The sequence below is a fragment of the Accipiter gentilis genome, chromosome 22 (genome assembly GCF_929443795.1).
Source record: "Accipiter gentilis chromosome 22, bAccGen1.1, whole genome shotgun sequence".
NCBI lineage: Eukaryota > Metazoa > Chordata > Aves > Accipitriformes > Accipitridae > Astur > Astur gentilis.
In genome coordinates this window covers 8,217,779-8,243,836 of record NC_064901.1, presented here as the reverse complement: position 1 = coordinate 8,243,836, position 26,058 = coordinate 8,217,779, and the positions used below count along the sequence as shown (strand labels likewise).

Genomic DNA, 26,058 nt, shown 5'->3' with positions numbered 1-26,058 from the left:
GGGTAGGAAAAGCAGATCAGGGAAATAAAACAAAACTAGTTCCTGCTGTACAGAATGCCCCTTCAGGAACATACTGGAATTATTTTTAAGGCAAACTGCAATAGAATATAGTCCATATAACTAAGGAGAGAGATTCTTTCTTCGTGTTTTAGGACATGCTTCTTTTCCTTTTGCAGCATCTTCCAGAGCCCATAAATTCTAGCTGAAGTGTGCCACTTGTCAGTCAAAGCTGCACAAAAATAATGAAAATGTGACTTGTTGCATTTATATTTTATGATGGTTTTCCTCTCAAATGAAATGTGTAATAAAACCCTGGTTTAATCTCTGTTGTTGAAGTGTAAAGAGAGCAAAGCATTATTCTGCTTTATTTTCCAGTGGCTTTGAAACGTATGCTGAACTTCAATGTTCCTCCTGTTAAAAACAGCACAGGAGAACCAGTATGGAAGGTAAGAACCATTTGAACAGGAATAGGAGAATTTTAGAGTGTTCAAAAAAGTTCAGATTTTCAAGTGGTAACTAACTCGAATATCTTCTCAACTTGTGCAAAATAATTTTTCCTGTGTGGTGTGAATATACAGACTTGAATATCAGAATTGCTGAGAAAAATATTTATCTGAGATATTGGCTCGTTGAAGACCCAATGACTGATTCTTTAAGCAAGATTTTAATAAGCAACTGGGAAGGACATTTTTTAAATATACTTGGGTCTCATTGATACCTGTTGGAGAAACTTACATGATACCTTACAGGTGAACTCACAAAGTCAGAAAGAAGTCCATAGAAAGGGAAGAGCTATTGATAGCCTTAAATTTAGGACAACTGAGCTCAAGGCTACCTTTATTAGCTTTAAAAAGTAAGTAATTTGTGAGAAGTTTTTGCTACTACAAAGCATATATTATGTCTCTTCGTCTATTCAGTTGTCTTTTTTTTTTTTTGCCATTTCCTTTTTTATCCTCTTTGCGTCTCCTTTTATTTCCTTCCAAAGGCACTCAGAGAAATTCTGCACTTACCGTAACAAATTTCTGACAGCAGATTCCTGTTTGACTGACACTTTTCAAGAGATGGAAGTGATTAATTTATTTTCCTTTATCACTGAGTTTCATTTCTTTTTTTTTTTTTTTTTTAAATTAATAAGCACAAATGGAAGTCCATGGCAAATTAATGATGAATTATAAATTGGTAAATGTTTAGCACTTTTCAGGTTAGGACAGTAGTTCCTTAAACCTGAATTCCTGTATACGCTGTATCCTGTATTCTACTGTATCCACTTTTTACACCACTTTTTACAAAGATGTGTATCTCTTTCAGGTTCTCATTTATGACAGATTTGGACAAGATATAATCTCACCTTTGCTGTCAGTGAAAGAGCTGAGAGATATGGGGATCACTTTGCATCTGTAAGTAAAAAAGCAGTTTGGTTGGGTTTTTTTTTCTAAAAGGAACTTTATTTAATATTCCCCCAAAATTACAAACAAAACATTGAAAATCATTTGATGAATAACTACTAAAATAAAGATTATACCCTAACTTGTTTCTAAAATCAGGTGGTATTACTCAGAATAGGGGAGTGGAAAGGTCATTCCAAACACTGTTCAGTAGGATTTCTTACTAAGTAGAGGAGGCCCCTGCTCAAAAATAAGAATTATCCAGTAGGTGTTTTGGGGAGAATCTGTCTGTACAATTCCCTTTGTATTCATATATCTTCAAATTTTTTTGGCACAAGCTGTTTCATGGGACTGTGCATATTGTCTGCTTGTCTCTTTTGCACATAGATTTTAATTGTCTCTTGTCAAAGATACTATTTTAAGAGATTTCTATTTCTCTTTCTCCAGATTACATTTATTTAGTTCAGTGTCATTCCTTAGCTGTGGTAATAGTCACGGAGGATCTTTGAAGATACTTTTTTTTTTTTTTCCAAAAGTTTGTTAACTTTTACTAAGTGAGGGCTAGAAATGGAAGCACAGTTTAACATGTTGACGTATCAGCAGAAATGTGAGAGAAACGTGTAAGCACCTTGCCTGTCTTTATTGTAATGAGCAGGAAAGGCAAGTTTAATAATATGAGATAGGCAGGGGTTTTTGTTATCATGTCAACAATTAATAATTGGTATATGAACTTCATGGATGCAGTATTTTACCTTCCTCTGAATGGATTAATCTATTTTTGAAGATTTGCAAAGCCTTTTCTCAAGCTTTGAGTAACATTCTGAGCCCTCTATTAATATATTCAGCCAAAAATTATACAAATACGATTTTGCTATTTTTTCATGTTTTGTTCTTGCTAAAATCTAGCTAAATATAGGGAGAAATTGTAGGAAATTTAATGTGTCTGTATAAATAAATAATTTCTTTAATTTTTATAATTTTACATAAATCAGAGGAGGAACACATTAGAGATCTATTTTTGATTCCTTTCAGGCTTTTGCATTCAGATCGGGATGCTATTCCAGATGTTCCAGCTGTTTACTTTGTAATGCCAACAGAAGAAAATATTGACAGAATGTGCCAGGTGACTTGCATGCTTAATGTTTCAAATGAGTGGACACAACAGAGGCAGTGTGTGTGAAGCACTCACTCACCAGAGTGTGACCATTCTGTATCTAGTTCTTGTGTGTGTCTGGACACCTTTGCTTGCATTTTTTCTGTATTAGCACATATTTGTCATAAAAACATTACCCAACATTTTTACACAAAAACCTTCAGTTTCCCAGGAAGTCAAAGGGTAAATATGTCCTCTGTGTTTCGGAGAGAGAATTCAGAGAGTGAAAAGACAAGAGGCAGTGGGCACAAATGGAAATCAGACAATTCCATTTAAACATAACAAAAAGCTATTTTAATGAGGGTGGCTGAATGCTGGAACAGATTACCTGGAGAGTTTGTGGAGTCTCCATCCTTGGAGATGTTAAAAACTCGGCTGGACACAATCTTGAGCCATCTGTTCTCTATGACTCTGCTTTGAGTGGGGAGGGGGTTGGACTAGGCTAACCTCAGTTTTTCACATTCTCTGGCAGGAATTGATGGAAGGTTGACATCAGACCAAAGGGTACTTTTGGTCAGTGGTAAGGTATGGAGTAGTAGTTGCTGTCTGGTAGCTTAAATTTCATTTCCTGGTTTTGGCAGTTCTGTGTTAGGTTAATTATATCTAGTAATGTAGTCAAAACACTGCATACAGGGCCATATGAATAGACAGCTAAGCAGTTTCAAAAGTTTAGTTTGTGATGTTCCAATTATCTACAGTCATAGTAGAATTAAGAATGTTTTTTAATTAGTCAGAAATATATTAGTACATATCCAGGAAAAATGTGATTTTCCTACCTTTTAGGATCTTCGAAACCAGCTTTATGAATCTTATTATTTAAACTTTATTTCTGCCATTTCAAGAAGTAAACTGGAAGATATTGCAAATGCTGCCATAGGTGCTAATGCAGTAACTCAAGTGGCTAAGGTAAGAAAATCCTCCAGTCTCTAATGTTAAGAGATACTACTGTTACAGTTGTTATTGCATTCTTACGTGGCTACTTCAGTGCCATACACAGCTTTTCTGACTGAATCATTTAGCTAGATTCAATCTCAGGCATAGATTTACTGGGAAGGGAGAAGGAAATTTACAGTCATCTCAGTAATGCAGCTTAATACTATACTTCAACTTAGTCAAAAGTCCAAGCACTGCAAGACCTTTGTGCTAAATGGTAAGAGGGGAAATACAGTGGTTTCAGAGTATTCCTGATCTCATAAGTTCGATAAGTGCATGCAGTGCATATATAATGGGGTGGAGATTTTAGCTCCTAAATACACAAAAAGTGCAGTATGAGTGCAGTTGTCGTTTTAACTAGGAAGTGTACTGTAGAGGTGGATGTTTCTTACATACACACTATTATTCAGTATACTCCTATACCCTTATGATTTAAAGGCAGGTATCAGGTATGTACCCTCTTATTTTTGTTGAATGCATGTACCAAAACCTGCAAATTTTTAACTAATTATTTTCATATATATGTAAATACATTCACTTTTTCTCACTCCTGTTAGGGAGTACTACTGGTATGAGAGAAAGAAGCTGTTGTGAAATGAAATGAAAACTACTAGTATTGTTTAAGCCTTAGGTCTTCAGCAGGAGTAAGTTGGTGTAGCACTGTGAACTAACTTTCTTAAATCTATTTTTCTGTTGTGATGTCCCATTAAAAGTTTATGCTATAGAGAGGTTTATTTTTTTTCCTGAATGTACAGGTATGTTACAGAAAAATTGGAATTCATGAGCTATATTCTCTCTTTGTGTAAAAAGTGCCCTCTTTCCTCTATTCTGCCTGAGTGCTGAGCACTGTTCATGTTGTAGTCCTTTATTTATTAATAAAAAAAAAAACTGTAGTATTATAATGTCCTCTATATGTGTTTTTTTCATTGACAGTTGGCTACTAAAAATTTGTCCACAGAATACTTCCAAGTTGGACTGTTTTCTTTTAGCACTTTACAGGTGCTCTAATTTTTTGTATTATCACTCAATCCTTATACAGGCTTTTTAATTCATACATTATATCTTGCGTTTCTTTCTTTTAATAGATAGTTCTGTAAAAGATTCAAAAAGAAGTAGCAATAAATCACAGAGGGTTTTTTATGCTTCATTCTGCACTGCTCTGACCAATATTCCTTGATTTCTAGGTGTTCGATCAATATCTTAATTTTATTACTTTAGAAGATGACATGTTCGTATTGTGTAATCAAAACAAAGAACTTGTTTCATATCGTGGTAAGTAAAATTTGTATAGAAATTATACTGGAACATCTAAAGTTGAAATTTACTTTTGAAGTTTGATTTTATTTTGCTTTGATCTGCTTGGAATTCAGGATAATCTGTTAGATGTGTAGTTTAAATTCATGAAGGAAGCAGTTCTTAGATACTAATTTCAGCATCTTGACTACACAGATACTGTAATATTGAAAAATAATCATGTATTTTTAAATAACAAATTTAATAAAGCAAAACTGCAGTATAGACATGGATAGTAGGGGGGTTTATATATGGAATAATACAGGAAAAATTTCATATTGTTTACACATGTAGGTAGACACTGGGTGGCTGCTGTGTTTAGGCACCACTATTTAGTCATAACCATTTCTGCAGTTCTTAAGGAATTAAATATTTTGTTTCTGTGTGAATGGTCAGTTGGAAAGTTACTGTAAGGAATGCAAAGCAAGAAAGATGACTAACTGATAGAGTTTCTTGTATCTTCTAGATAGTGAGCAGTCAGTACCTGCTTTTCTTATGCAAGACATGAAAACGTGGGGCTGTGCAAGGGGAAATGATTAGGATCAGGGGCTGGAGTAGCACAGGGAATAATCTGGGAAAGTGCATTCTAGAAAATAAGAAATGCTGATTGCTTCTGCAAGCATGTGAGCCAAGCATGTCAGCTTCTCCATAAAGTCTCAAGAGTTGCAAGTGAAGTCAGCCACATGGAACTCTTTTTATTTTTATTGGGACTTCTGTTGGACCTGTTTTGGAACCTAGCAGGAAAACCAAGTGGCTGCCTTAGGTCAGTTACCTCTACAGCTATGGTGCTACAGCAGCTCAAGTCAATATATATACTAGTTGTCATAATTGTCCACGTGGTTTTCCTCCCTCCTTTGATCTGATTTCTGTGCTTCCCTGACCCATTCAATATGCTAAATCAACAGAGACTATCACTCGACCTCTCCTACTCCTCTTACTCAAATGGCTATTACAGGGTGGGTTGTCTTGTTCCCCCACTGTAGTTTCCCTCATCTTCTCCTCCTTTTACATCAGAACCAGTAATCTTGGAGCTGCAGAGTGTTTGTTCATTTGACTCGCTCTGTAGAAAATACCAGCTCATTTGTGTGATCTACAAATCCAATGCAAGGGAGTCAGCACAAGTGTGTAAGTCAGAGGCAAGATAGCCCTGTTTTAGCAGCAGCTCCTCATTACTTTAGTGTAGTCACAGTGTCTACGTGCAGTGTCACACAGTTAATTCCCAATTTATTTGGATGCACAGAACACTAACTAGTGACCAGATGGAGATGAGAAGTCTCCATATGCCTAACATTTAGCACTGAGATTTTTCTCCTCATTTGCCCTATTCCAAAGTCAGTACCTTTCTTTGAAACTGGATGCATAATACTGAGTTCTGTCTCACACTAGGGATCGATTCCATTGTCAGAATGAAGGGCATTTTTGTTTCAAAAGCAGACTTTTTCCTTTTTTTAAAAACTTGCTGTTAAGAGTTTTAGTAATAATTGTTTTGTGATGTGTTTGTGTGTATGTAGAGATACTTGACCGGCTCTCATAAGATTCCTGCTAGCTAACAAGGAATTTGAATTAAAATGACTGAAACCGTTTTGCACCCATCAGTTTCTACGTTGGTTTTTTTCCTCTCTTGGGCCCCTGACATTTGCCACATGACATGTGGCTTCACACTATGTTTAAACCAATCTAGAAGTGGGCTGTTTCCAAAAGCTGATCGAACAGAAATCTAATCTCCCATAGAGAGTGATTGGTTTTCCATTAGAGCACTGAGCCAATCCATCTCGCTGTGTGAGTTCTAGATCTGACACAGGCAGGCAGTAGGAGTACAGGGGCAAAGAAGAAGTGGTCTTTTTTGCCTTTAGAGAGTTACACTAGCAGGAAACTGCCAGTTTGTGTATAGTTTCATAATCTACATAAGTCAGTGTAAGTCTGATAGTGATGAAAGACTGCTGCTATTCTTGCAGCAGCACTGCCATGTATGGCCACACATATAGCTGAATGAGTGAACTAAGAACAAATATAACAAAAAAAGGTTAAATTTCAGTTTCCTGATTTCCTGGCTGTATGACTGCGTTTACAGAGAGGTAATGTCAGGACAAATAAGCTTGATAACATTCTTCAATTATATAAAAGGTTTTCACAGACAGAACAGTGATAAGACATTCTCTTGGTCCATGTAGTAATGGACAAGAAGTGATGAGCATAAATTGCAACAAAAATGTTTCTTAACAGATATTAGAAGCACTTTCTAACATTAAAGATAGTGAAATACTAGAATAGATTACCTATAAAGATTATGGCATTTTCATGACTGGGAGGCTTTGGGAATTGGTTTAGACACCAAAATAACAAGGGTTTAACTCATCTTTGGGCAAGAGGACTGGCTAGATAATTCCCCAGGCTCCCTCTGGTTCTGTTATTCTATGACTCTGTAGAAGGAAGAGTAAATAGTTAATATTGGTATAAAGTCGATCTTCCTGGCATCCTGTTTGATGCTATTTGAATGCTTCTTTACCAAATTTGGATCAATTTTGTAAAACAGCAAGAAAACGTAGGAGACCTAAGCTTACTTTTCTGTAATAGATGCATTCCCCATAAGCTTGTTACAGTGGAGAGAAAGGATTATATAGAAAACATGATAGAACATTTTACTGAAAGATTATTAATGAAGTTTCTCAAAGGTTGACCTAAGGAGCAGTAATATTGAATGTTTGTGTTGAGTGCTATGGTACAAAAAAAGGAGTGTGCTCATAAAATGTGCATGTTATGCAAAATTAGTAGGCACTGACAGTATGCAGATTACTGGAACATCATAAATGAGGACCTTAAACATAATAAAAGGGGGGGGAATTAAATTTTAAAATTGAGAAAAGCAAGGGAGTAAAAAATAAGATTATTTCCCCCCCTGTAAACTGGGAGACCATTAGTTCGAGATAACTGCAGAACGATATCCCCAGTTAATTTCAAAGCTTTGTCATTACAGAAGAATACAGATATTGGGAACAGTCTGCCTTTCTTGGTGCTGATATTTCAGAAACTTGAACTCAGAATTTAAAAGTGCTGATGGGGGTGCTTCTGTTGCTGCTGTTATCCTAGCAGCCTAGTAAAAAGTTGGACTTACTAAGTATAGCTGCTGGTAGAAATTGCTAATATAATCCATCTCTCTAAAGTTCTTAGAGGACAAAAGCTGGGGAAAAAAAGCACCTTTAAAGTTAGAGAATGATTATGGATGGCCATGCACAAATTTGGGATGGAAGGCTTATTAATGTTCAGAGCTTTGAAGTTCATTTTTTAAGAAAGAATATCAGACAAGTAATTATGTGAGAAATTTTTTAAAGTAAAATAAAACAAACAAGGATGGGATCTATGGCATGAGTCCTGAGACAGTGCTTGACTTGAGACCTGTGATAAGATTAGGTTTGATGTTTCCTGTTTGCTATTATATTCTTGTCAATGTTAGTTATTTAATGGAAATGTTGCTACATGTGTCTTGTTCTGATCTAAATATGTGAAAGAAATCTTTCTATCTGTAGTGTGAAATGTTTTAGAACTTGGGAATTATCCCTAACCTAGAGATTGACAGTAAATTTATTTATTTTTTTTAAAAAAGGGAAAAAGGAAAAGGAATCTCCATTACAAGAGGTGGGATTTAGAATCTTTAAATATAGATAACTGCATACTGTAATTCTCTTTAAATTACACAAGTAATACTTGGAGATTTTATATCTGAAAAATGGTTTCCAAGTGGATGGCCATTTTTGTTTCATAACGTGGTTTCATAAGAGGTTTGTAATAATGTCATATTAACACAATCCAGAAGTTACAGTATACATTGTCAGAGATAATTGGAAAAGATTGTGTAGTGTTTGACCTTATACAGTGAGCAATAATTGAAGTTCTCCCATTCTTTTTCTCAAAAAAAGGGTGGGGTGGGAATGGATGTGCTAAGAGGGGCATTTCATGATTTGATCTCTTCTGCAACAAAAGCTGTTGGATATTAACAGCCATTAGGTAAGAAAAGGATCCCTTTCTCAGTATTAAAGTGGCATAAACTTCTTTAACCCTATTCTTAACTCTTTTCCACACTGTTTTAGCCATTAACCGACCAGATATAACGGACACAGAAATGGAAACTATAATGGATACTATTGTTGATAGTCTCTTCTGTTTTTTTGTTACACTTGGTAAGTGTTCAAATTCTAGCATATTTTCTTTGTGCTTTCCTTTTAGAGAAGATCAATATTCAGTGAGATACCTAGAACTTTAGCGTCTTCATATAGCAAATTAAAGGCAGAATTAGATCTGTGACAAAAATCTTAATAGTTCGCTGGATGGGTTAATGATCTTGCTCAAATCATTGCTGTACATCACTGCAAAAGACAATAAAGGTTGTCCTATGTGGGAGTTGAGTCTTAGTCTTCAGTATCAATGGGAGAAGAATAGTGAAATGCACAGGTTTGGATTCACTGTTTTTAGAAAATCCTAGTTTGCAATGAAGATCAATAGTGCTTTGAGTTTGGATTTGTAGTTCTCAAAAACACACAAACCCTGCAAAGATCTAACTGAAATAACTCAAGAATTAGGAAGGTATATGAAATTTACTTATTTTACAGTGAGTTTTCTTGATTCTTAGCTCATACATTTTTCATAGTGATGACATTTCATCTAAGTTCTCACTGAAGTCAGTCAGTCTGAGATAGCATTCCTACAAGGGGAGCTGGGGATCGCTATGGGACAGTATTCAAGAGAGATTCCCTTGGACCTATTGAGTTCTTTCAAGTGTTAGTTTGATACAAATTAATTCTCTTTTACTCAGTCACTTAAACTCTATGGTATTGGAATTTTCATATTTATATGGGTAAGTGAGAAACTGTAGCTAAAGATTTTGAAACCTGAAAGCCAATGGAAAATGTGCTTTTGAAGATAACATTACCCTTCAGTGAGTTGTAACTGGTATATTGTGGTGGTGGTGGTGTTATAGCACTTATTATTATTGTTTTCAAGGGACTTATAACCTTTTGAAACTAACTTTTAATGCTTCTATATGAGATTGTTTGTCCCCTTCACAGTACATTAGCTATCTTTCTAGTGTACACTATACTTCTCACAAATTCCTGTGTGAGGTATTCACTTTTGTGAAATGTTATTTAATATTCTGTATAGTATTTTTGTTTTATAGATGAAGACTGCAGGAGACAAATTTAATATAAGTTTGTATTGTCCACTTGAAAAATTTAATTGCAGAATGTTACTTAAAAATTTGTTTCATGAAAAGTACACTAATTTATAATCTGAAAATTATAATGCGAGTAGAAGTCAATATATCTTTTATTAGGAGCTATTCCTATAATCAGATGCTCAAGAGGAACTGCAGCTGAAATGGTGGCAGTGGTAAGAAACTATTTTCTAAACAAGTACCATTGTTTTAAAACTTTCCTAACACCTTGTTTCCTTTTCTCAATACTAGGCAGAGATCTAGTGTCATTGTATCCTTTCCCTTATGAAGGAAATAAAACTGGAAAGGAGATACACTGGTTCTCCTTTCTGACTTCAGGTCCATGCAACTCATCTATAGAAATTATTATATTATGGAATCAGCTATGAGAAACTTGAACATGAACAATCATTCCTAATCTAGAGTTTATCAAGATTTTCTGACAGGCATAATTACAACCATTAAGCTACATCTACACTGTTTAAAAAGTGGCTGTCTGGCCTGGGTTTTTCTGTATGTCTTAGTAAGAAATGTTTATCTGTCTTACTGGGAGACCCTGTAAGTACAAGACATTTTTATGATATCAAACTAAACTGACATTCAACTTGATCATTAAGTAGGGATGAAATTACCAAACTAAATCACAATTAAAAATCTCTACAGCACTGTCTTCATTGGGAGGCACTGTGCTTCATTTCTTCCATCTTCCTCACATTTTGTTTGTCAGTGAAGCCTTAATACTGACTAAACCTAAGCATTCAGTACGCATACATTCATGTTGAGAGTAATCTCATTTTTATGAAACACTTAGTGTGGGTAGTGTCTGACAGCCCAATTTGCTGCTTCTGCTGTGGTTCCCTCTTGGTGCTTCCTACTGGTATTTTCTATTTGCATGTTTAGGGAGAGGGTGCTAATTGCCTGGAGGGGATTAGTGGACATAAAGGAAACACCTTCTCTGTAGTCCTGCATAAAGATATAAATGCTGCAGGAAGAAAATAGAAGGAAGAGATTTCTTCCTTTCCCACGTGCAGTGGACCTAGATTTCCTGCAGCTGTCACATTTATAAACTACAAAATCAGTACAATAAATCTTTAAATGTTGACCATATAAAGAGGTTTGGAAACCGTTTGTTTGTTAAAAGCTGTTTTGTTTCCCCCCCCTGCTTAGAAATTGGATAAGAAGCTCAGAGAGAATCTAAGAGATGCCAGAAACAGTCTTTTTACAGGTGACACGCTTGGAGCTGGCCAGTTCAGGTATGGTGTTAGTAATAACTATGTATTTTTATTTTTCATATTTCAGTTGTCTGAAATATTTCATTAGGATAAGTCACCACTGTACTGAAAACTGTATTTACAAGAATTTGGTTCAAATTCTATATTAAAAGAATTTATGTTCTCTTAAGGGAGTTTTCCAATCTCTTAGCATAACCAGTTTGAAAACTTTTCTAGCTAATAAGTGTGCAGTCCTACAACAGTGAGACAAAAATTATTTAACGAACCAGGTGATTTTGTTAACCCTCTAAACCTGGCAAGAACCATGCTCCTGCAAATACACTCAGTTGACAGGACCACGATATGCAGTTGGATGTCTGAACGTATCTTCACAACGTTAGTCCATTAAAAAGAAATACCTGTGTTCTCACTTGTGAGCACTGTTACCAGTTGCAGTTATGTCAAAAGCAAGTGTTTGTCAGCTGATCCCTATATCTGCCAGAAAAGGACTGCTTAAGGACTACCACTTGGATAATTAGATAGTTAAGGACTTTTAAGTCATGACCATTTGAATCCTTTGAGGGGAAAGAGAGGTGAGAAAAGAGTTTGTGGATGTTTGTATGCATCTGATGTCTGCTCAGTAGCCTCTGGTGTATACCATTGCCCCCAGATAGTTGGAATACTCCACAGGCTGCCTTAGGAAACTATTACAGGAGTTCACACTGTACATGGAAAAGGTGAGGAGACGTATTAGAAAGACTGTAGCTGAAGGAAACAGTTATGATCTCCTAACTGGATATAAAATAGTCATATTTTTATCTCAAATTAAGAGCATATCTTGGATAAAAGACACAAAAAACATTAAAGGTGGCAAAATGGAATAAGATTGAAAGGTATTAAGAGAGAGAATAGCTGTGAAATACCGGTTCCCTCATTTTCATGGGAACGGAACTGCAACCATTGTTTTTCCTTCAGGAGGTGGCTTGTTCTCCTGACAGTATAGCATCGTTACCCTCAGAAAATCAAAATGCAGGGAAAAGGAAACATGGGAACCTGTAACCAGTTAAATGGCTTCAGATCTTTAGTTTGGTTTTCAGAATCAGGTGACTAAGGCTCTTGAGATTATATATATATGTGAAAATACTTACTGTAAGGAAATCCAGAGCATGGAATTAACATCCTTTTACTCTGTTCAAATACACTGTAATTTAGCCATCACATTTACTGTAGGGTTAATATGCTTGAGGGAAATGGTTGCAGTAATGTTCTGTCAATTCACAGCCTTCCTATCTTCACTATAAATTTTTCCTGTAGCTATAAACCAAGACATTTAGGCATGTCTGCATTCTTTTTCTACAAAATTGACTATTGATGGAATTACCACAATGCATCTCAAAAGTTCTTAATTTTTCTTTATGGACTTCATATACAAGCAAAGAGAAAAATGAAATTAAAAACCCTTGAAAGAGAGATTTTATATTTGAGGTTCATAATGGGGATTAACATGGGATATTACCCACTCAAACAGTTGCTTGGAACTCAAATGTGCATCCACACAAGGAGGTATTAGTTAATATCTGGAAGACTAGTTACTGTTTAGGGTTTTGACTTCTGCTCAGTATGTATGCATTGGTAATTTCACTTAGTACAAAATAAAATAATCTTTTTATCATTACTAAGACAGCGGTTCATGGAATTTCTGGCAGTGATCAGCCCCAGATGCTTTGGGGAAGGCTGGAAGAACTCTGCAGTAGGCAGTTTGGCTTTTAACTTAAAATACGATGTAGAAGGTGGCTTATACCACTCAGGATGTTACTGAGGTGTTCTAAACATGTTTAAAGAAATACTAATACAGTGTCATCTTTTCCAGCTTCCAAAGGCCCCTATTAGTCCTTGTTGACAGAAACATAGATTTAGCAACTCCTCTACATCATACTTGGACATACCAAGCTTTAGTGCATGATGTTCTGGTAAGAATAAATCTGATTTTGTTACCAAAACTATTTTTTCACTTAGTTTGTTATTAAACTTGATGCCAGATTCTCTCTTAATCCAAAGTCTGTTTTGTCTGTTTTATTTGGAAGTTGTTTAGTAAAAAACAACTTGGAAGACTTTCTCTAGAAGGTTTATTTAGCAATAACTTCTAAAATGGTTAAAAAGTTGAAATCTTGATATTAGCAAAAGATAGATGATTCAGCAGTCCTAGTTTTTTATTCAGTAGTTCATGATCTTTTGTGTTATGTAAACTCCAAACTCGATTAAGCACAATTCAGTTTTGAAAAATAGATTATTTTAATGAGTTTTTAATCCAATTTTAGTATATTTGAATTTCTAAAAATACCTGTTTCTGGTTTTCTCCACAAGGTGGCGTAGGTGTTCAGTATAGAGATAGAGAGTGGTATATGACCCTACTGTGAGGAATCTAAAATCGATTTGTTAAATTTTTTTCAGTTAGCCTTAAACCACTTTTATTTCCTCAAGTTTATTTTATAAAACCAGTAGTAGATATGTACTTGAATGAAACTAGATACTATTTACTTAAGATTTATGCATTTCATATATAGTTACAGAGCAAATAATAAAAGATAATATGAGTAAGAATAATTACTATCTGGAGGCTTTTTTATACTGTAGAGTTAGTCAAGCAAATCATTTCAATATCTAGCTTTGAGAAATATTTTGGTTTTATTGTTGAGACTGTTAGAGGAATATGTAAAACATGCTCATGCACACATGTATGTATATACAAAGTTGACCGTGAACTGTATAGTCATACATACAGTGTTGTCCAGAAACTTGGCATTGCTAGGATGAAAATATTTTACCACTAATGGATTGTTTTAGGACACTTCATTACTTTTATGTAATTTGTTCCTTATGAGAAGTCCCTTCCTCTTAAGTTTAAAGGGTGCTTTTTACAAGTAAACAATTTTTGGCCTGGTTTCTTTAGGAAAGGCATATATGAAAACAACACAGCTTGCATTGTGTTTTCTCCAATAACTGTCAAACCGGCTAGAGACTTGCAAATAGAAGTACTGAATTTCTACAGGTTTCTTTTGAAAATCACTGAAAGAGTAGGGGATGGGAACCTAAATTAGAATTTTTACAGGTGTAAATGCAATTGCACAAGGTCTACACCTGTTTCAGTTTGTTACCTGCTAACCATTTAATCAGCAAATGCTCACTTACTAGAAAGTAAATCTATGCAAAGCTCCATGTACTTGCCTCCTACTCAGCTGCCAGGTAGAGAAGGTAGTGTCTGGTGGCCTCAGGCATGTGTTGGGGTAGGACTTTGGTGCGTCAAGATGCAGAAGGATCAAAGATGTAGTGGAACCTGAGGGCAACTAGTGGTACAAATATGTAGGGGTATTAGAATAACACTAGAAGAATGACTTGAGGATCATTGGATATTTATCTGTACTGCATCAGGCTTCAGTAGTTTCTCTGGAACTACTTGTTAAATGTTGCATGTTGCATCTAATTTTTGACTGAGTTGATAGGATTATGAATTTGTCTGGTGAAATTGCAACCTAGTGGCCTGTGATTCCATGTCAAGGGCAAAAGTTTAATTTCCAAAACAGTCAAGTTATTCACCTTAAAGGCAAGCATGCCAGGTTCTTCATGTACTGAGCATAATATTTCATGAAATAACCACAGTAGCCTTTTAAAAGGCCATAAACTTTAACTCTGAATGTGTTACCAAGTTGATGATTATGTAAACTGTACTTTCAAATCAATTGTTTTTCATTTAAGCTGTCAGTTACAATAGTCCAGGAATTCTGTGGGGTGCTGAACTAAATGCTAACCCAGCCACAAAGTTGTGTGCTGCATCCGTTTGGATTATAATCATGGTCTTTCTACACATAAACAGGCTTGTGTGAGGAGATTCCCATTTCTGAATAAAAAACCTTTCAGGAGTAGATACAGAAAAATGGGAGGCATGGATGGAAAGCCTTATAAAGACAAAATGGGAAGGTGAAAGGAAGAACACTAATCAATAAGGATCATTTTGGTAAAACTCCCTGTTAATGCCAGAACTGACATGGAAACTCAGGTCACTGGTGAGTTACATTGAGGCAAAACATAGATCTCCATTAAAAATTACAGCTGAATTTGCAATCAAATGATTTTGTTTTCATTTTTTATTGTACATATGTACTTGAAAAATCTTTGCTGAAACATTAAACATGTCTTGTAAGATGAAGTTTGTGCTCATTGACTGCATGTGGTTCCTTTGAGTAGCTACTTGATTTTGTTTCTATTCTGGCATGGATCATTTATAGTATTTCATTTTAAATGTAAACTCTGCCAAGGGGTAACTAGAAACATTAAAAAATTTTGTTTGACTATTTCACTTACGGTGATCTAGTTCTGTATATTGAAATGAACATAATAAAGTGGAGTTTTATTTCTGGAAAAAAAATCTAGTCTAAAAAATTCGTGGCAGATTCTGTATAGTTGAAGATTTGACTATCATTATTTGCCAAGCAGAGAGCACCTTTGAAATTTTAAATGTTCTTGAAGAGGGTTAGAACACAGTCAGCAAGTGGAGTACTTGTTAATCTTTGTTGAAAACCGGAGGGAATATGTGTGCTGCAGAAAATACAGAGCTGTGCTTGGCAAAAGTAATGGGGGAAACAGCCAGAAGACATATAGGGAGCAGTGCGGTGACATATTACGTGACCATAACTGTGACATCTAGCAAAAAGCTGTAGTTGCTAGGTTCATGCATTTCTGGAGGAAGAAAAGCTATATGGAGAAATAGCAGCTTTGTTGCAAACTGTTGCTTTATCATGCACTCACTATTTTACTAGTGTTTGGAAAAAATAGTGTAAGAGCCGTGAAGGTGTAGCTAAATAGTCCTCGCAGTGCATATACCTGTTGCTGATGTCATGAGCTTCTTTGCAGCTTTGATACATGTGCTGTAGTTGTGGAAGTGAAATTCAGCCTTAGAAACACTTTTTGTCTGCAACACAGACACTTCTGTTACTTTAAAGTTTTGGTCAGTTGTTAAACCTCAGTTATTCCTAAAGAATTTATTTTTTGTACAGAAAACGGTGTTCAGAGTTCAGTGTCAGAAGATTGCTTGCATGTGAGACAGTCAGGTGTCTTTGCTTAACATTTGTTGGGTTTTTTGGTATTTTTTCAGTAAGTGTGAGTAATTTTGGAGTTCTTATATTGCTGCTGTTGTTTTCTAGTTAGTTAGTAAATTTTTTCCTGCCCTCCTATGAAGTTCTGATAAATAGCTGTGTTAATATTTTTTAGAAAATATTCTGGAAGATATTTGCTTGACTATAAAAGACTGATTAAATAATTAAAAACTGTCAAATATTTACATGATTCCTCTTTTTTTAGGATTTCCATTTGAATAGAGTTAACTTGGAAGAATCACCAGGAATGGAAAGTTCTCCAGCAGGTGCTAGACCTAAGAAAAAAAATAAGAAGTCCTATGATTTAACTGCCTCTGATAAATTCTGGCAAAAGCATAAGGGCAGGTAAGCTGTATAGGTACAGAGTTTATATTAATTTAGTCAATATAAATTCTAAGTATTCTTCATATTATAGTAGTTCTATTTTTAAGCTTCTTCGAAAATATTTTTGAAGTTTGGGGTTTTTTTTAAGGAATGATCATTCTCAATATTCGTTGTCCATGTTAATTGTATATTAGCTTTTTGTTACAGAGCACAAAATTGTTCTTATTAAAATGATATAAAAATATCGAAAACAGTGAATATATCTTAGAAAGTTTAAATAAACCTACAGTAAGATGTCATTATTTTCACTGATTTGATACTCCTGCATGATTTGTATGTTGATATTTCATGATCTTCTTGATCATGCAAGCTATCTGGTTCTAGTGTTTCTATTTCTTGATTTGACTGAGCCTAATGCAGAGTATTGTGTTAGTCCTTTTCCAGAGGTAGCTGAGTCTGTTCAGCAAGAACTGGAATCCTACAGAGCCCAAGAAGATGAAGTCAAAAGACTTAAAAGTATCATGGTAAGTTTTATCACCTATATGTGCTTTATGTAAAATATAATAGGACTTGTAGAGATGCTTAGCGCACTCTGTCACCCCACACACAAAAATTATCAGCATATGCTGAATTTTAGGCATAATAGGAGTACCCTATTTCATGAGAAGGTTCAATTTCTTGTGTTTATTGGCATTACATTTATATAACTTCCATAATAACTGTAAAGCACGATCCAGGCATTAATGTCATTATGAGAAAATAGGTTCTAAATGCACTGACTGTATTTGCATGTGTGATCTTTGTATTTATTATGACTGTTTTTATTCTTCTTTCCAAACGCTTCCCCAAAACACAGGGTATAGAAGGTGAGGATGAAGGAGCAATAAGTATGCTTTCTGATAATACAGCTAAGCTAACATCAGCTGTCAGGTAAGTAATCAATAATGCATTATTGTTTAACTGGGAACCATTTCTAATTCTTTCTGTCATTTCACTTCTAATATCCTTTGAAATAAATAGCTTTAAAGTAAGCTATTCAGCTCAATAGTAGAGTTTAAATGCTTCATAATTCTGGTAGAGTTTAATGCAATGTCCTAGACAAGTACTTGCACTTGTGACTTCCACAGCATGTGTCCGTGAGCCTTCTGTACATGGCTTTGGAGTGTTTCCTCAGCAAACCTGAATAATCTGAGTGCATCATAGATTTGCTTACATGCTTCCACCAGAAAAACCCAACTACCTACCTCTGCATTCCTTCCTTAAAAAAATTGTTAGTGAAATCCACTTCCTCAGGCATCTGCTTGCTTTGTACAGTGTGTAATTAATTACATTTTGATTAATGTAGTTATTGTAACATCTGTTGGCAAGGTTATAGTCATCAAGAACTCTGCATGGGAAATTTACGCTCCTGCTTTTGGAGACCTAGCCACCATGGATGAAACTGCAAGTCTGAGATTTAGATTTGTTCCTCATTATAAATCTGTTTTTCATTCCACTGATGCCTTGGAGAAGGGAGTTGTTCAGTTTGCTGCTTTTCACTAACACCCCAATCAGAAGAAAGAAGGAACAATAATTATGCTGAGGATAAATGGGGTGATATGCCCAGTGTCTTGTGAAATCTAGCATGTGTCTGCATTAGTTAGTTGTCTCTATGAGTTTCAAAAGTTGTTCTGTATGCTGTGCCCTGGTTAGAATTTAACTGGATTTAGAAAGGATGTGTGATGGATCAGACAGTTTAAAAAAAGTGAGCAGATGTTTCCAAGCTCCCCCTACAAAGTTTTAAAGTTCTGTAGATATTCTCAAGATGCTGGTTTTCAGGTTAAGGCAGCAAGGTATGAAAGTGACAAGCATCAAAAGCTTTAAACTGATAGACAAAAAAATAAAATCATATGACTAAAGCTTCATCAGGAAATTTTACTGTTCAGTTAGTCTCTATATGACTGTTTTCTGTAATCTGGCATTATTAAGGAAGATCTTGTCCCTCTTCAGAAAAGTGTGTAACACAGTAAACTCTTGAAACATTTCAGCTCTAAGCTTTAGAATTATGCTGAGAAGTCCAAATACTGTTAAGATCTTCCATTTAGAAGATCTGGATTTGGAAGAATTAAACTAGGCTTTGCTGTTTTGTTGTCCATCATCTGCTAGCAGGATTAAGATACCCTTCAGAGTTGTCTTAGGCTTTACAATTTCTAGAAAACTTTGGGAAATCTATTAGCAATTAAAAAACGGAGGTTCTAACATAGAGGATCTCCTGTCTTTTTTTTTCATTCTTTTTTTTAAATGCAGTCTTTTACAAAGTCAGTACTAATCACCTTCCAGCTATAAGGTCATTAATGGCCAATCATCATAGGTAACATTGATTTTATAATTGCTTAAAGGAGGAAAGAAAGTATGGTTACCTAACTGCATGGTTCTTCAGGCCATGTAGTCAATGTCATTAAGTGCCTTCTCATCTGCTTATTATTCAACTGAGTAAGACACTGACTGTTTGGAGTGCTTTTGAAAGTGAAAGTGTATAGACCCTGAGCAGTCTTCTATACATGTGATGCCCAAGTGCCAGCAATGAAAATCATGTAGATCACAACACCTTAAGTAACACATTTTCTACGAAGTAAACTTAACCATTCAGTTTCCCATTTTACAAAAGAAAAGATTTCCATCATGAATCCTGCATAGAGAATTGTGTTCTATGCAGAAGCACCTGTGACAAATTCCAGGACATCCAGATGTTCTGTTTTTATTTGACAGATATTATTATTTAGTATTATTTTATATTATTTGACAGATACTATTATTTAGCAGATATTGACACTTTTATATGTATCAGACATTAACTAAATGTTGCTTATATAAGCCATAATTCTAGTAGATTATTTGTTTAGGTAAGCAGGGCATATATCTGTTGTTGATCACAAGCTTTCAATAAGAATATGAAATTACCCACATTATGTGTATTTTTTGCTAGTCAAGGTAAAAACCTATTTTATTACATGTGGATAACATCCTTCTGTTATGAGAATCATTACATCTATACTTAATATTTAGTTCCAGTCCTATTGTATTCTATAATCTTAGATTTTAATAATCTTTAAAGGTCCCTTCCAACCCAAACTGTTCTATGATTCTGTAATTTTTTTGTGCCGACTGTATACAATACACAATTCAACTAACTGCAACTCAGCAGGTTAGTTTGTATTTAATCTCTTCAGCTCTCTTCCAGAACTTCTGGAAAAGAAGAGGCTCATTGATCTTCATACAAATGTTGCAACAGCCGTTTTGGAGCATATAAAGGTATGATTGCTATCCAACTTCAGTTTTCTATCAGTAATGCTCCTTACCTGGAGAAATATATTTGAGCACATGAAGTAAGATAAGAAAGTGAGCCTTCTCAGTTGTGCTACCTTTTACAGAAAATGCTGTGACTTCAGTCTAAGCAATTTTCTGTTCTGTGTGTGTTTATCGGAAGGGTACTGTTTACTGTTCAGCAACGAAAATGATACCCACAGGTGTGGCAATAATGATGCAAGTTACTAAACTGGTCTTTTTTGCAGGGCCAGTGTTAGATGTCTTGTGCATAATTCAAGCACTTCAGAAGGATGCTTGTGCCCTTTTCAGCTTAAGTCTGCTGCTCTTGTATCAGAGAACTTGCAAACAGTTTCAGTATCAAGTAAAGACTGTGGTTACTACTAGGATAACTTGGAAGATGGATCTGCTTTCACAGTATGAGAACAGAAATTATAGATGAGACTTTCAGAAACACTGAAGTTCTGTTTTTGAAAGTGATTCAAGCACCAAGTCTCACTGAAAATCAGCAGGTAGAAAATTTTACCCCATGCTATTTATTACTCATGGAAGGCAATGTGTTTTGAAGCTAACATTTGTAAAGTGCATAAGATCTGTCCTCAGTTATTACTGCTACTGAATTTTTTTAAACTAAGTATTATAAATGAACAAAGGATTCATTCTGAATTTTGATTAATAAATCAATTTTGCATATGTATAAAATTGGGGCAGATTTATAAGTGTGTCTGTTTGGCTCATTACTGTAGGGGCTAGTTTATGCGCTTTTGCAGCATTAGGCATGTCAATTTTTGTATCTGGCAATTTAAAAGTAGTGCATTAATACCATTGAAAAAAAAATAGAAGCTGACAACGTCAATATTTTATTTGATGCCTTGTCTGCAAATTCACTTTTCTGAAAAAGATACTGAGACAGTAATGGCAGGCCTACAGCAGTAGTAGTTTATATATTATTTGTTGGACGGATGCCAGGTTTCAGAGCAGGATGTGGAATGGCAATAACATCAGTTTTGATTGCCAGTGTCCTCTTGGCAATGGACTGGAGTCATATGCACTTGTTCGTTGTCCGCTAGGTGATAGTGACACAGTCTTCTCTTACTTCGAGGTGGAAGGGATTACCTTAGGGTCCCTCTGCTATAGCACTCTACTAGCCCTTAGGCTCTTTCCTCTGACAGGGAGCCTGCTATTAGAGAGTTCCCAGGGGAGTGGTGATCCATTTCTCCATAAATGATTCTGAATTCTGGTATTGTGCAGTGCTCAGGCTCCTTACCTTCATATTGTACAGCTGTAAAAGAAGATTGTGAGACAAATGGGCATGGAGTTTCTTCAATATATCAATGATATGTGCATCTGTATCATCTTTTAATTTAGAACGAGTAACTTCCTTCATCTCCAGATATTTAGGAAAATATCTTAAACTCAAACTAATGGAGAAGCACATACTTTTCTGTTGGAATTTACCTACGTTAAAAACATTTCACTGAATGAATGTAAAGTTTCTTCCAACTGCTTTGTCCTGTCCATTTTCCCCCTTCTTTTCACTCTCCAGTGTTACAAAAAGTATCTTTCTATCTGGAGCTGTGGAATTTTAACATGCAGGATGATATGATACCTAATGGATTTCTCAAAAATACCCTCAAAAAGGCCAATATCTCAGCCAGTACTTTTTAAAGGCATTCTGATGGCACCATGAGGCTGTGGTTAATAGGGGTTTTTATACAGTTAAATAATTAAACCAGATTAGGGTAAAAGAGAATTTTTTTTGGCACATGCCTGGTCCTGAGGAGCTAGTGAGACACCATGCTCTTCTTCAGGTTACTGTATTTTCATTTTTAAAATAATCTGGAGGCACATTTGTACTTTAAAATAGACTGTTTGCATTGTCCATTATGGGTTTTTTTGTTACATGAAGTATTAGAGCATTTTTCTTCGATACATATATGAGAATCAGTACAAGCAATGCTACGACACCTGCTTTAGATATACTAAGTGAATTTAATTTTTCTTGCGGTCATATTTTAGTGTTCAGTTTACAGCTGCTTTCCACATTCTCTTGGATCATTTTCTAAGACACAGCAAGAGGAAACCAGAAATTAATCACATACTCAGGGGTCCTGGCAGTTTTCTGGCATATCTAAGTGTTTAGTGAAATAATGGAAAGAATGCATCACTTTTTTCACCAAGTGAACCATCAAGTATTTATTGTCAGTGCTTAGAACAAATGCATGCTTATTTTGCATTGATTGTTTTTCTCTGAAGAAGCTGGTGACTGAAGGACTGTACCCCACAAATAACAGATTTAGGACTAGAATTCTATGTGTCTTTCTAACTGCTTTAGAGCTTCAAGTAATGCTCATCTTTGCATGTCATTCTAATATGAATACTAGGATTACTGAAGAATGTTAAATCATGGCATATGAAAAGGTGTACACATACACTTTTCTAAAATGATTAATTGGAGAAGGGGATAGATTAGATAACATCTTGCTAGAATTCTATACAGGAATTTAAGTGGCAGACGTGAATTATTATCTGTCTTAGATTACTTACACTTGTTTGGTTTAAGGTTTTATTTTTTAATTCCTACATAGTTTTTTTTATCATGTATCTCCCATTTTGCTTGATCTCAAGGCCTGATACTTTGATTGACTCCATTATTGGGATTTCCAGTAGTCTTTCAAATTATTAAATTTGTGTTTTGTAAAGGAATTCCACTGTTTTAACTACTCTGTTTTAAATGAGGTTACATTTTTGTCTTACCGTGTGAACAGAAGTGGTATGTGTTTGTGAAATGTGTATGTCACAGTGGTCCAGGCTGTTTTTCTGTAGTTGGGAACTGATAACTGAGTGACTTTCCAGTAAACAACAGCTTTTTCTGAGTTCAGTTACAGTGACCTTTCTGGCATCATTCTGTGCAGTTCAGTCGAAGGGAGCTGGCTGTAGCTGCCACTTTCAGCCTTCTCCCAGAGTTTCTCTTCCTCTTGATAGGAGCACACTATAATTACCTGACCAACCTCACTCATTCTGGGGGCTGTTATTTTGGGGGCTGTTATTTCTGGTTGCTTTCTGTCAGTATCTTTGAGAAATTCCTCCCAGTAAATTCTTAGAAAATTTCTTTTCTCTTCTGCATGTTCTCTCTCTCTCTAAAAGGAAGAGCCTTTGTACTGTAAAGACAATAGGAGAGTCTCCAACAAGTCCTTACAAAAATGACCCTGTAAGAGATTTCAACGGGTCCTGCTTCCACTTCTCTGCTTAAAAAAGAAGGAATTTTGTGTTCATCTTGAAGTACAGTGCTCAGGGAGAGACTCCCAAGCACTTCAGTAATTTCCCTAAAATTTCCTAAAATTTTCCCAAATTTCCCAAATTTGTTTTGGCTTACAAACAGCCTGTTTCTAAAGATACTAAGTTGAAAGCTTTCACAAATATATTTTAAAAAAAAGACAAAGCAAGCTGAAGTGTAGCACTTCAACTGCAATACAGTTCCTGTCCCTGAATTGGCAGCTAGAAAGATCTGAATGAGGTTGTTGTAGAACAAGATATCATACTAGAAAATCAAGAGCAGGAGGCAGAAAGGGAATAACTGTAAATGCATCTTGATTTTATTATTGTTTTTATTATTTTTTTTTTCACCTTGCTTGCCAGTCTAGCACCCATAAGAACCTCTTCTTTGCTGTCTTTTTTTATGAATCTACAGGATTGTTTAGCTCCTATTCCCCAGCTTTTCCTCTTGGCTTGTCTGTGAGTTTGCAATTGAGTGAGAAAAATTGTACTTACTTAAATTAAATGGGACATCTGCTTCTTATCAGCACTTCTTAGACAAGCTGGCTCTTCGGCAAGTAACTGTCTCATTGATGTGACATATCTGGGAAATCTGTGAAAAGGTAACTAGTAGTGTTTAAGGGTATTCAGTAATCTGTATTAAATTTTATGAGATGTCCATCTAATTCCTAGTGAACTAGTATTAGAAAAATATTGCCCCAATTAAGATCTTTGCTAGTGGCCTTCATTAGTTATCTAGTGAAGAAGCAGCTGAATAGACTCACCGTATTGATCCATCTTTAGTTCGTGCTTTTGTTGCGTCAAAAAGAGTCTCAAAAATTTTACATTGCTGCTTACCTTTGATGTCTGTATTGTGGATAGAAATAAAGGACCTGGAGTTTTAGGATTTTCAGTTTGGGTTTCTTTTTTCCGCCAAAGAGTGTCAAGTTCACACTTGAAAAGTAATTGTCCAAAATTTTTTAAGAGGGTGAGTGTACATGTACCATTAATGTTTCAGTTTAGGCTCAAAGTATATAGCAAGTATATGCAACCAGTGAGTTTTCTTTGCTGCAGTTAGCCTGTTTTGCTCAGCAGTCTTAGTCAGAGTCATAAAGTTGCACGTGGTTGAGAAGAATTTTATCTAGTTTGTGCTCCAAATAAGTTAACAACTGTAAATCTGTTCTTACAATTGAAAGTATCTCATGTTTGAATTACATAATTTTATTTAAAAATTGATCTATAGACAAATATAATGAATTAATGAATTTTTTTTTATGTAGTACATTTTTAGATGCCATCCGAATAAATTTGTCTTAAACAGATCACCAGCTAAGATAATACGGGCATTGCCAAATTCAACAATAATATATTTATCTTAATAGGATTAAGTTTCCACATTTCAAGACAATCCTTTGTTTGTTGGATGCCTTTTGTCTGGGAAAAATATTTTAAACTTAAAACCATTGAATTTAGCTCCATGTAAGGAGATACAAATGTAGTTAAAATACAAAAACCAAGCGAATGTAATGGAAAAAACTAGAAAAATTGTAGTAGTTTCTTTGCAATAGTTTTCTCTCTCTAGAGAGAATTAAGGAAACTATAACACAGATAGTCTCCAAGATGCTGTAGAATTGAAGTCACAGAACGTCTGACGTGCCGGATACCAAATTGCATCTGAAGTAAGGACTTGGAAAAAGGCTGGTAGTTCAGTTCTATTCAGACTGTAAACTAGTATAACATAACCACTGATAATCCCTTTAACTTTGGCTAAATACAAGATTAATCCAAGGTTTTACAGTAGCGTAACTACCAAAATTTGGCTGTGACTACTCTTCTGACATGAGCTCAAGGTAAATATAGCTTGAAAGAAGCTTTAGCCCTTTTGGGGTTTTTTTTGGTCACTTCATACACCTTATACGTAGTTGTAGTTGCTATGACAAACAGCAGAAGACATCCTTCTGCCCCTCGAAGTACCAAGTGGTCATTTTTTGAGCACTCTTTGTGGTAATTTACTTTCTAAGCTGTAATTGCAATCTTCCACAAAGGCTTTAAGTTAAGTTGCTGTTCTGCAAGCAACTGCTCCTCTCAATAAGTTCAGTAGATGGTGAATGAGAAATGCAAGTGTTATATAGCTAACTGCATCATAAGCTGATTGCCAAAGGCTTTCAATATTAAAATATTCTTGTGACGTACCTCTTCTTTTATTTTGTATTCTCATCTCCAGCTCTTTTTTTGATGAACTTGCAATACTCAAAAGGTGAAATATCCTAATAACCTTAGGCTAGAGAAGTACCTTTTTTTTTTTTTCCTTTTTTTTTGGGGTGGTGGTGAAATAACTGGGGTTTAAAATTCCATTTCCTTATTTGTGATCTCAGGAATAATTTTAATAAAATTAAAAACCATGTGAAAACCAGACTTAGGAAGTTTTTACGTTGCTGTTGTTACAACCACCGCTGCACTGGGTTAGAAGGTGCCATAGCACTTTTGCATGCCTTGGCATTGTCAGGCAAAATTACCTGAATCTCTTAACCCAAGAAAAGCCCCAGTGGCTCTTGCCTCACTCTGGCGATATAATTTCAGTCTCCCAATGGGTACGATATGGAGCTGAAACACTTCCAAGGCAACAAGATGGAGATCCACTCTGCCAGCCTCCTCTTTGAGCCAATACATAGCTGAATGTGTCCAAACACCAGGATTTAGTTAGTTACCAGATATTAAGGTTTTGTAAGCTGGGGAGTTGTAACATTTGTTGTGATGCTACATTTTAATGTTCAAATGGTCATAAAGATCTGTGATGTAACAGAAGTTTTTTAAGTAAGTTTTGGAATGCATTTGTCTGTCTTTA

General features: G+C 35.4%; 1 protein-coding gene across 2 annotated transcripts in view; it reads left to right on the top strand.

Annotated features, from left to right (window-relative positions):
* The window catches only part of SCFD1 (sec1 family domain containing 1), a 53,666-nt gene that overhangs the window by 4,069 nt on the left and 23,539 nt on the right, over nucleotides 1–26,058 (top strand). For both annotated transcript variants that reach the window (XM_049825926.1, XM_049825925.1), the window contains exons 2-14: nucleotides 376–446; nucleotides 1,309–1,397; nucleotides 2,418–2,508; nucleotides 3,322–3,444; nucleotides 4,656–4,743; nucleotides 8,850–8,939; nucleotides 10,091–10,146; nucleotides 11,138–11,223; nucleotides 13,052–13,151; nucleotides 16,537–16,676; nucleotides 17,089–17,179; nucleotides 17,512–17,585; nucleotides 19,865–19,946. In XM_049825926.1, the coding sequence (XP_049681883.1) occupies nucleotides 376–446; nucleotides 1,309–1,397; nucleotides 2,418–2,508; nucleotides 3,322–3,444; nucleotides 4,656–4,743; nucleotides 8,850–8,939; nucleotides 10,091–10,146; nucleotides 11,138–11,223; nucleotides 13,052–13,151; nucleotides 16,537–16,676; nucleotides 17,089–17,179; nucleotides 17,512–17,585; nucleotides 19,865–19,946 (1,181 nt within the window). The remainder of the gene's footprint in view (nucleotides 1–375; nucleotides 447–1,308; nucleotides 1,398–2,417; nucleotides 2,509–3,321; nucleotides 3,445–4,655; nucleotides 4,744–8,849; nucleotides 8,940–10,090; nucleotides 10,147–11,137; nucleotides 11,224–13,051; nucleotides 13,152–16,536; nucleotides 16,677–17,088; nucleotides 17,180–17,511; nucleotides 17,586–19,864; nucleotides 19,947–26,058) is intronic.